The sequence below is a fragment of the Ricinus communis genome, chromosome 7, assembly GCF_019578655.1.
Source record: "Ricinus communis isolate WT05 ecotype wild-type chromosome 7, ASM1957865v1, whole genome shotgun sequence".
Lineage (NCBI taxonomy): Eukaryota > Viridiplantae > Streptophyta > Magnoliopsida > Malpighiales > Euphorbiaceae > Ricinus > Ricinus communis.
In genome coordinates, this window is record NC_063262.1 from 22,018,628 (window position 1) to 22,030,775 (window position 12,148).

At 32.0% G+C, this 12,148-nt stretch overlaps 2 protein-coding genes across 3 annotated transcripts; one reads left to right on the forward strand and one right to left on the reverse strand.

The window, feature by feature from the left end:
• LOC8260997 (1-aminocyclopropane-1-carboxylate oxidase) lies at positions 1-1,957 on the forward strand. Its single transcript, XM_048377366.1, has 4 exons — positions 1-223; positions 445-671; positions 999-1,332; positions 1,441-1,957. Exons 1-4 carry the CDS (start codon positions 122-124, stop codon positions 1,705-1,707), a joined length of 930 nt encoding a protein of 309 aa, XP_048233323.1. The 5' UTR covers positions 1-121; the 3' UTR covers positions 1,708-1,957.
• Positions 1,958-7,044: 5,087 nt separating this feature from the next.
• On the reverse strand, positions 7,045-11,945 carry LOC8260998 (tyrosine-protein phosphatase DSP1). Of its 2 annotated transcripts, XM_015728478.3 has the most exons (6): positions 11,345-11,945; positions 11,159-11,252; positions 7,995-8,052; positions 7,848-7,891; positions 7,637-7,752; positions 7,045-7,519 (listed from the first exon to the last, which is right to left on the reverse strand). In XM_015728478.3, the coding sequence occupies exons 1-6, from the start codon at positions 11,599-11,601 to the stop codon at positions 7,510-7,512; spliced, it is 579 nt and encodes a 192-aa protein (XP_015583964.1). In that variant the 5' UTR covers positions 11,602-11,945; the 3' UTR covers positions 7,045-7,509. The 2 variants fall into 2 exon arrangements, with proteins under 2 accessions (XP_015583964.1, XP_002534397.1); XM_002534351.4 differs by having other exon boundaries at positions 7,045-7,752; positions 11,345-11,941.
• Positions 11,946-12,148: the final 203 nt, after the last annotated feature.

Consider the following 12,148-nt stretch of genomic DNA (forward strand, 5'->3'; position numbering starts at 1 on the left):
ATGCCTTCAGCTTTCTTCCAACAAGCACTAATAAAGCATTAAACAAGACACAAGAGAGAGAGACACTTCTTCTATCCTTTCTAGAGAGATCAGGAAAACATTAATTGTTACTATTAGGGAGATGGAGTTTCCAGTTATTAACTTAGAGAAGCTTAATGGTGAGGAGAGAACTGCCACCATGGCTAAGATCAATGATGCCTGTGAGAATTGGGGTTTCTTTGAGGTATATATTATTATCTAAAACACAGAATAGCAGGAAGAAGAAAGAAAGAAAGAAAGAATCTTCATCTTTCTTTTTCTTTTTCTTTCTTCTTTCTCTCTAAATGATCTGATCATTTGGTCTCCATTTTAGCTATTCTAATCATTATCATGAAAAACCATCATTGTTCTTCTTTAAATTACTCTAACTTCTCTGGGTTTCTTTTCTTTCATGTAATTTTGTAGCTTCTCAACCATGGAATTGAGCCTGAGTTCTTGGACAAAGTAGAGAGCTTGACAAAGGGTCACTACAGGAAATGCATGGAGCAGAGATTTAAGGAGATGGTGGCAAGCAAAGGGCTAGAAGCTGTCCAAACTGAGATCAAAGATTTGGATTGGGAAAGCACTTTCTTTCTTCGCCATCTCCCTGAGTCAAACATTGCTGAAATTCCCGATCTCGATGATGAGTACAGGTAAACTTCATATATGGCTTCAATCAAATTTCCTCCAATTTTGGCAACTTCATGTGCTCGTTTCTTTGGAAGTGGACCGCTATTTATGGTTAAGAAAAGGGTCATGATTTTTGGTTCTATTACTCCATTATTTTCTTTCTTGTATAAGAAATTAAAAGAAAAAAACATTTACTTAGTAAAAGCTCCTGGGTATTGTTTCCTTCTGAAGAACAAGATTACTGTTATAATACTGTATGATTATCTCCATCATTACCTTCAGCACATGTCAGTTTATTACCATAATCTATCATGTGCTAACTTAGAAAAGAAAAAAAAAAAATGTTGCAGGAAAGTAATGAAGGAATTTGCAGTGAAGTTGGAGAAATTGGCAGAGGAGCTTCTTGACCTGTTATGTGAGAACCTTGGACTTGAGAAAGGGTACCTGAAAAACACATTTTATGGGTCAAGAGGACCAACCTTTGGGACAAAGGTTAGCAACTACCCACCTTGCCCCAAGCCAGACCTAATTAAGGGACTCAGGGCCCACACGGATGCTGGTGGCATCATTCTACTGTTCCAGGATGATAAGGTCAGTGGTCTTCAGCTTCTTAAAGATGGGCAGTGGATTGATGTGCCTCCTATGCGCCACTCCATTGTTGTCAATCTTGGCGACCAACTTGAGGTAATACCCATTATTCAATTTCATCTAACTACAATAACTGCTAAATCGGTTCCTTTATTGGACTGCTGGGTACTAAGTAAGCATGCTAATTTATGTAATATGGAATAGGTGATTACCAATGGAAAGTACAAGAGTGTGGAGCACCGAGTTGTGGCTCAGACAGACGGAACCAGGATGTCAATAGCTTCATTCTACAACCCAGGAAGTGATGCAGTAATCTACCCAGCACCAGCTTTGTTGGAGAAAGAAGCAGAGGGGAAGAAACAAGCGTACCCAAAATTTGTTTTTGAAGACTACATGAAGCTCTATGCTGGCCTCAAGTTCCAGGCTAAGGAGCCAAGATTTGAAGCCATGAAGGCTGTTGCAACAGCTTAATTAAAGCTTTATTTAGTTAAGTGAAAGAGCAACTGATATGTTATTATTAATTATTTAATTAGAGTGATATTTCTTGAGTCACTAAAAAAAAAAAAAAAAAAAAAGAAAAGCAAGAAGAAAGAAGAAGAAGACATGTGGCTGCTTCTTAAAGAGTCAATATCTTGTTGTAGTGGGTATCAATTTGTTGTGTAGAAAAATGGCCAAAAAATTTGCCATGCTATAATAAAAAGAAATTTACTTTTAATGAATATGTCTTGTCTCTCTTTGTACTTACAACTTCAAGCTCTGCCTTCTAAGATCCATTAAATTTGCCTAACAACAAGTTTTCTCAGTCAACTTTTTTTCTCTTTGAGGTAATTTTCAGAAGATTTTTCTTAATTATTCTGGGCGCGTTATACTGACCGGTTAGAAACACGAAATGTTTAGACAGCAATTCACTGATTGAACTTATTTTCTTTTAAGAACATAAAAGATGTATGCAGTAATCAACAATTTTAAAGAAATCATCATCATCATCAATCTAACAAAATACCACATCAAGTAGTAAGTACTCAAAAGAAGTCCAAGTCAACATCAACTCTCTCTTGTTCTAGTATTCTCTAGAAATTTACTGTGAATTTCTGATTGGGGTCATTTCTGGTGATATTTGCTGTCAGGAATTTATCCGAAAGCCTCTTCCTTTTTGTTCTTTGGGTATGTTTTCTGATTTAGGACCAAATCTTGGTGGCATGTGGCATTTCTCTCTTTTTCAAGCTGCCGCTTACCCGTTTAGTGCTTGTGATTAATGTATTTTCTCAACTCCAGTAACTATGCATCAGCATTGAAGGCAGCTTTTGATTGATTTTCTTTGAAATCGAGATGCTGGAGTGGTGGCTTAGTGTTAGTCAGTATAAAGTTTGTTCAGCAGGTTTACAATCTTCTTCCTGGACTGGAGCAACGACGGTCATGGAAGCACCGATTTAGTATAAAGAAGACTAATCTTGGCAACTCTTTGTATAATTTTTATTCTCTTATAGGCCTGCTTGTATATCCTATTATTGAGGTTTTGGATTTTCTGAATCTTAGACCTTTTTTATTTCACATTTGGTAAGCTTGTTGAGATGATAGATTTTGGGGTGATTGGAATTGCTCCTGGGTATTCAAAAGGTAGTTTGGAAATATTTTATTATTATTTAATATATTACCTTTTTAATTTTTTTATTTTTTTTTTTCTTTTCCGAATATGCTTTTAAGAAAAGTATTCATTTACCTTTTTAAATGATTTTTTATAAATCATTTAAAATGAAAAATAAATTGAAAAGGCATTTTTCCAACATCAGTCCCACACTCACCCTTTATTCTTTTTGCAACTAACTAAGGCTTTCAGTCCTAAATATCAACTTTTCTCTTTTGAAAGAAAATAAAATAAAATATATTTATGTTTCTATATTTATCCGGATTAGTCAATTTAATATTTTAACTTTCAGATTAATATAACATACATCTCAAATTTATTTTTTTTGATATTAAAATATCTTTAACTTTTCATTTAATTTAATATATATCCGAGCTTTATTTTTTTAATAATAATTGTTTAAAGAATATTAAAAAATATTTAAATATTATTTAAAATAAACTCAAATACCTAATAAATTATATCAATAAATATTACATTTTGACAAAAAAAAAAGAATCATCATCATCAATCTCATAAAAAGATTTGGCTAAGTGGAATTTATAATGAAAAGAGAGATTTGTACGGAGATAAAGTGTTTGAATTTTATCTGCACACAGTGATTAGTGGAAAGTCTAGAAGAGACCACCAACCTTGGACCAAAATCATCTCATTTTTATTTTTTTGGGGAATGAAATCATCTGAATATTTGTATAGAGAAAGATGACGGATTAAGATTGGGAATTACAGACAAAACAGCAAAATAATTATTAATTAAGTAACTATAATGACGGCCACTAAAGCATTAGCCCATCACCTAAACCCCATTACTGAGTATCTCATTTAATTTTAACATGAAAAATATCTTCTTTTTTTATTTATTTATTAACAAACAGAATCTAAATTTGATTATATATATAATCAATGTAACTTAACTCCAACAGAAAACGATTAATATTTCGGTTAGTAACTTCCACTCCATTAAAGAATTAAATATTATTATATTAAAATCTTTATCGGTGGCTGCCCAAATTAATGAATTCGAGTTGCAGTACTCTGGATTATCATTTTTAAATAACGCTATGGTCTGCATCAAAACTAGGTGAAATATCTGGAATTTTCGGTTATATATTACTAATTGGGTAGGTTATTAATTAATTAATATTTTAAAATTAGTAAATAGTAAGATTCTTTTTCAGCTTAATTAAGATTTTAAATTTAAATTTTTATATATACATGCAGTTGTGTTAAAATTTTTAAGATAATATTTTATTATCCGTCAATACATTTTCAAATTATATATATATATATAACTTTTTTTTATGGAAGAAAGAATCTTTGATTAAATAGTACTAGTAATAGTGTAAATTGGGTAGGGTATTAATTAATTAATTTTCAAATGGGTATTCGTGTTGTGCTCTGCATCATGCAATGAAGCAGCACATGCATCCCTAAATAGCTGTGACCATTTGAAGAGACAATCCATTATCTCTTTCCTAAGGAAGTAACTATGGCCACACCAACCTTGCCCTATTTATATCCATTAATCTATCTTTAAAAAGAAAGAAAAGGAAAAGCTTTTGTGCTAAAGAATTTATTAATAATGGTTGCTTTCAAGATTTCAAATATGGGGACATGGGATATTCAAACTTACAAAGATTGCATCTACCCTTATATTCTTGTCTTATGACTGTTAATTCTTAATAAAGTAAATAAATAACTAAAATATAGAATCCAACAAATTAGTTTTTCCAAGAGAATAAATCACTATTGTCTGGTTTTTAGGTAATAACCTCCCAACAAGATGAGGACACAAGTCCAAATTATAAAGCATGTTCTTCTTTTTCATTTTTGTTTGTGGCATAGGAACTTGAATCCACAACTTGTGCAAGTGGGGAACCTAATTATTTTTCAGAAGAATTAAGAATAAATATCATTTTAAGCTTTTAATGATAACTCAACCTCAAATGTACTTTAAAATATAATAATAATTAATACAACATATCATAAAAGCGGATGAAAAGAAAGATTTACTAAATTTTCTTCGCATAGCAGCCTCCATGGATTTTATTTGTCCATTTGCTTTATGTGCAAGAAAGATAATATAATAGATAATAACAAAAAATATTTTAAAATTTTAATAAATATATCGATAGCTCTTTCTAACATCTTAAAAATATAAGCATTAAATCGATACCAACTTGATAAATTTTATATACATCCAATTATTCTATAATATAAAAAAAATTAAAACTATCATATCATAATTTATTATCAATACAAATCCACAATTTTCGCCATTGTGTCCAATTGGATAACCTAATTAGCAAATTAGAGAAAGGGGGGCGCATGGTATACTACTAAACAACCAAATCAAACCAACCACCAAGATCTGGTAGAAAATTCTTTGCATTTTTCATTAATCCCTAAGACAATCATTTTGCTTTTTGATAAGGAAATTGGTGGTTAGCATAAGCATTGGCTTCAAAGACGTAATGTGTTGCTGTAAGTGGGCCTTTCCACTAAGAGGTGGGCTACTACTCGGCAAACATTCTTTTGGTTCAGTGTACAATCTCATAAATGGTTTAGTAAACTAGCCAAGTGATGCCATTTATGATTATGTTGCACATCTCAATAATTCATTGTACAAATATTGTGGCCTTCATTGCCAACTTGTTCCTGAACTTGTCGGTCCATCAAGCTCAATTAGGGCAACAATTATAATATATGTCCATTTCTTGGGTTGTAATGGGGCAAGTGTTATACAATAAAAATAAATGTTCTCTTACGTTTACTATAAATATAATACTTATTTAGTGTAAAGGATATAATCTGAAAAGAAATTAAATTAAGAATTTCTATTTTAAAAAATAGACGTTATACCAGCTAGGTAAGTATCTATTTACTCTAAAAAATAAACGCTATACCAGCTTGAGCTAAGCATCTAATGTTTGTTTTAAAATATATTGTTGAGAATTCTTTTCTATCATATACTATTTGGATATTTCTATTTTATTGAATTTTTTTAAATTATAACTAATTTCATAAATTTAATTGTATAAAATCTAAATAAATTTAATTTCAATTATACAACAAATGCAAAACGCTTTTTTATTTATTTAAAGGAACTATAATGTAAAAAAGGAAGAAGTATTGATGAAAAAGAAGAGGAGAGTAAAATGGAACTTTTAAACTTTATTCACAATCTAACCCTTCACTTAAAAAAGAAAATGTAAAGTCAAAGAGCGATGATTATATATTCTGCTTCTATCTCTTACCAAACACTGGACAATATCATGACCATTTTTATTTGTTTAGACAGTTTAATATATAATTAAAAGGTAAATGTTTTTCAGGTAGAGCTTTTAGCTTGTGCAATCACTACTTTTGTCCATAAAACAATTAGGAACAACTCATCCTAATCAAACTGTAAGGTCATATTGAAGTGTCATCTCAATGGCAAGTCTTTTCTTCAAAGAATTAGCTTCACTTCAATTATCCTCAGGAGGGGACCTTCAGCAATCAGCAGCATTGTGATTAGGCTTGAATGCTGTTAAACAACATCTACCAGGAACCCCACATTCAGAATTGTAACATTGGACTTCTTCTCATTCTGGGTCTTTCACATTAAACACTTGCTAGTTATAATGGAAAATAGATATCAAAAATTTCTATGTTTTGTCATTTTTTTATTAAATTTACAGGTTTTTTATTTTTTATTTTTATTGTGTTAAATTATAAAAAAAAAATTATTTTTTTCTCAGAATTATGGTTTTGGTTTTTTTTTTTCTCGATAAAACAACTGAAAAAAAAACACCATGACTTAAAAAAGAAAATTATAAAAACAGTGTTTTTTAAAAAAAATTAAAACATTTATTGATTTTAAAATATTTTTGAAAATTCATTGGATCAGTGTCCTACTTATTTCTATTTGCATTTGGAGTATCATACTTTTGAACATTTGTTGAACTAAACCCAATTGAAATCAATTTTCTGGTATTCTCATCCCCAAGTTTGTTGAACTTCATCTCTTTTCCGATCACTACCCATTAATCACTACCATTTCACGTAATGCGTTCATTGATATGCTGTTTTCAAGTAGAGAAACAAGGCAATTTATCAGTAACTCTTGAGGCTTTGGATTGGTTACTTTGAGATTGAATATATAATCAAACGTCCGTCCGTGGAAGCTAAATGCTTCAAGATTTCTTTATTTATCAAAATACGTAATACACACTAGCATATTTGTTTTTCTTTTCCTTTTTTTTTTTTTCTGTTCCTATATTTGAGTAAGCTACTTACTGCTACTCAAGGCTTATGAGTTCACAAAAAACCCTTCTAACCGCTATGCCTTTCTTTGTAAATCACAGGCCAGCGCAGCGCTACAGAGTAGAAGAGCAATAATTTTGATTCATGTTTGAGAATCCATTGTTCTGTAAAAGACCTTGAAACAGCCTAATCACTATATGAACTTCAAGAAGAAATCAAGATTTGATCTACAGCACTAGTTGTTGTGCACACAGGACATATAAGCCGATTTTATATGCTTCTTATTACCCTTAAAGAAGGAAAGAAAAAGAATAATTCCTTTTGCCGCGGTTATGCATCCAGGAACTCATCACCTTTTCCTATTTATTCCAGAGCAGGACCTATGTATCCCTTGGGATAACAAAGAAAAGCAAAAGCCATTTAGTCCGACTAGTTGATTATCTCTTTGAGCATGAAAATGACATTGGGATATGCTTTAAGGTAGAAACGTCAAACAACTCCATGAACCTTTGATCTGATACCCTAGCCTTCGCTGCTGCAAACCGCTGGTACTCATCAAAGATGGATGTTAGGCACCATCTTTGCAATTTTCTCAAGCAGCCCACGACACAACCTGTCCGATGCTGAAGAAAAGCAAAGCGAATACCAATACATAAATTAGGAGGCACTGTATCTAGAATTGGATATGGAACTTCAATGAAACCGATAGCGCACATACCTTCCCTCGTTTACAGTGTACCAAAACTGGGTGATTCCTCACATCTGCATACAGTATGTCTATGGATGAGTACATGAAGTTCTATCTCAAACTAACAATTTAATCTAGCAAAAGATAGAGTAATGCATTGTAAGGCACATGTATTACCTAAGACAACTTTTAGGGCTTCACGGATCATATCCTCTGGTATGTTTACAAAGGGCTCCTGGATACAGTTTAAAATATCAGTTGCTGATAGTGGACTTTTCCTAAGATGAATAAAGTCAGATAACTGTAAAGAATCAAGAGCTTTCACCACTACTACTTTAATCTAATAGGATCAATAAATAAAGATCTTCCTTATTAAAAAGTTATCCTCCATAATTAAATATTTGAAACAACTAAGCAGATGATAATGGATGCACAATTATCTCATCAGAACTCATAGTCCTCTTTGAACTTCAAGTTGTATATTATTGGGCCAGCTGTGGATCAACAAATCTTATCATTTTTTGTCACATAGTGGCCAGCTTAGTAGCATATTTGTGCTGATGCTAATAAATTGTTTAGCCAAGCCTTATCATTGCTCCATCTCCAATTATATCTTCTATTTACCTAATAACATATTCATGTTTCTGCAGATAATTCTTGCCCAAGTCAAGTCTTGTCCTTGCTATTCCATCTCTAGGTATCTCTTTGTATGTAATTCACAATAATAATCTATTTGCTCCGTCTTTTTCCAACGCATCTATTGGCACAAATTTATTACTTCAATTTAGTCAAAATTCTGCTATGTAGCTTACCTTTTCCCAGACCAACTGCATATGAAATTGCCTATTCTAAGCTGATATTCATTCATCAGCCAATAGAGAAATATAATTCAAAATTAATGGGATCTACATTCTTCAATTCTCCTGCAACTATTAGGCGTATAGTGTCTAGCAGTCATTATCATGATGAGAAGCAAGATTTAGAAAAGTGACAATATGCACTTGATTCATATTTTCTAGTGCTATAAGGGCCATGTTTCTATAATGATGATGAGAGATGTTGACTGGCAGCTTTGAGGACGCCACTTGAGGATTAATAAGCAGTCCATTCAAGCCAATTATTGGAGGAGCATAAGACTATTTCTAGAGTTGCCTTTCAGAACCAGGCTTTGTGATTGGATAATAATATAAACATTCAAGTTAACACTAAGGGAAATCCTCGACATATATGTGATGGAAAGCATGACATGACAGAAATAAACTTAAAATGTGTACGAAGCACGTAGAGAAAAACAATTACATTTATTGCAAAATTATCAGAAGAATATTCATGACAAGAAATCATATTAGAAGAGTAATGAAAAGAAAAACACCACTAAACGGCTTGAAGACAATGCAAATGATAAAATTTTGGTAATGAAAAGCCACAAAAATTAACAGTTGAATGAGTTCGTCCAACTAAATTATGCGAGACAATCCCGATTCAGATTGAATAATGCACTTCATAGAGCTTGCAACTACTCTACAAGAACTATTAGCCAAAAAGCTCCTCATTGCCAATATTATTAGCAAATTAAAATAAAACATCATAACAACTTATTTATTTCATAAAATGCTCCATTTTAGACAGTGCATGATTTAGCAAATTTTTAAAAATGTTGTTAAGTCTATGTTTCCTGTTTCAAAATTCAGGAACTCCATAATAAATACAATGCTTTTTAGAACAAAAAAGAATTGCTGTGATATCACACTAAATCCTCAATGTATTTGAAAGATAAGAAGTTACATTTCGTTCGAGCTATGAAACAGCTAAATCCCATTGGATGTCAACTATTTGGAATAGGCAGTCGAGTTGATATAAAAAGCTCTCAGTTAACAACTAGGATGAGCTACAATCATTGAAAAACCATTAACTCAATTCAATATGTCTAGCTATGACATTATTTTTCAGGTAACAGATGGAAATAGTTATGCTCTTTACCAGATATTGGTCAGAAACACGGAAAAATTCTTGTTGAATCTAGTTTACTTTGACCGAATATAATCCATAAGAGAACATATTGCAGAAATAACTGTGGTTAAATAAGAGAGGAAGATGCCACAAGAACTTTGTACACTGCAAAGATAAAAGCATAAGAATCACGACAATTAACCTCGGTCGAGAAGAAATTCTAAAAATGGTTTCATTTCAATAAATTCAATTATACATGACAGCAATTGATCTTCATGTTTTAGTTGTCCGCATCAAGAAAATACAAGCAGTAGTGCTTCCTCTTTCTTTTTTCATTTCAATCTTAAATATTAAACTTCTCATACAAGTTATTACTGTTTTGTGTCCTAGGCTAATGAAAAATTAAGGCTGTCTAAAGTAGATGCTAAGTTTCAAATCTCACTAATATAGATTCTCCAGCCCAAAATTGAAAATAGAAAAAGGGAAAAAGAAGTTATGAGACAAAAAATAGCAAGAGCGTCTCAAAGGTTAAATTTTAAGTAAAATAAGAAAAATGGAAGTCTAGTAGAGGGAGTAGAAACCCACAAAAGGTATCTTTCACAACAGAAAATGACAAAACAACTGACAATTCTCAACCTTCATATTGGAGAGACATGGGAATCCACCGACTTCAGACAATTCTAAATTGCTATTGAATGTCGTTGAATTAGACAATAGAGTCATTACAAACTCAAAATAGAGAACTTCATGTGTTAATCACTGAGGGGAAAAAGAAAATAGGTCTCATGTGTCAGCAGAATCCAAAGGAATTCTGTCTGCGATTGCTCATATTTTTTATCCAAAAATATTACGTTTTTCCTTTATTTAATACAAAGAGAAAAAAAAACAACGAAAAGCCAGGGCTTTTATTAATATCAACAGTAATAATAATGATAATATAATAATAAGAATAGAGCTATACAAACATGATATGGAACAAGAAAAGCCAGCCCTCAAGTCTTCAACAAAGAGCATCAACACAAACACATTCATGACATTCAATTAAACTAATAAAACTTATAATAATCAGACAAATTTCTCAACTCTCAAATTTTTTTTTTTGCAAAAAAAGAATTATAATAATGCAGCATGATATCATTTAAAAAAAAAAAAAAAAAAAAAAAAGAATTTGCTTAACGAACTTTAACCCCCTAACCAACTTGCCACTTATTGAGTATTAGGGAAAAAAAAGAAGCTTATTCATGTATAAATAGCTAAAATGAGCCCATAAATATTAGTAAGTTTTAGATAATTGGCACTGGATTCGTCTCTAAGACTGGTAAAAACGAAGTCTCCAGTTTGTAAACTAATTGAGTCTAATTTAACAAATAAAAAAAACGAGCTCAACTGACCTTATAACCTTCGATACCGAACTGAAAAAGCGTAATCCCATTGGCCTTGAGGAACTCTGTGTTAAGCTCCGGATAAGGTTCGGGACATAGACATCTACATGTGTATTTATTTATAGGTTAACAGCCAATAACAAAAACACTTAAATTTATATATTATATTACTAATTCTGCATAACATGAACTTACATGATAGAGCGAAGTTCAAGCGTCTGGAGAAACGAGAAATTAGCGGAGTCAGGAAAGCCAGACCTAAATATGCCATTATCAACCATTGAAAAGTTTAACGGTGGAATAAAACTAAGCTCGTCACCGACGACCAGTGGCGGCGGCGGCGGATCACGAAGGTCAACAACGGCAACTTCGATTGTTTTGCACATCTCGTCGTCGTCATCATCAGAGTTGGCGGTTGCGTGGCTGTTGACACTGTGGCGGTTTACTTTCATGAGAAAAAGATTTTCTAGAGAGAGAAGAATGGGCAAAGAAAAATTATAAAGAAGAAGAGAGAGAAAGAAGGAGGAAGGTTGGGAATCACGAGGGATGTTCTGTTAGGTACTGCTTTTTTAACTTTTTGACAGTTGAAAGGAAAGGAAAGGAAAAAAATAAATACAGAGAAAAGAGCGGGGCTGCTAAGTAAAGGTAATTAAAAGAAAAATAATAATCTGGTGGGGCGCTGGTAGTTATGCTGTGGCGGTGGTGGCGGTTGTGATATGGCGGTATTTATAGAGACTTTCTGGAAGGTGGAGACGGCAAGGATTACAGTGCGGTTGTCTGTGTAAAAGTTTCCACGAGCGATACTTTTTCTTCTTTTTTGGTATATTCAAATAATAAAAAATAATATTCTCTCAAAAAATAATAATAAATAGTTGAAATTTTATAACTTTTTAAACAGCACTAGTAAATAATAGATTTTTAGTTGTTACTTTTCTTTTTTAATCAGTAGCTGTTACTTTTACTTCAGTTTGTTTTTATAAATATATTTTTTATTAGTTG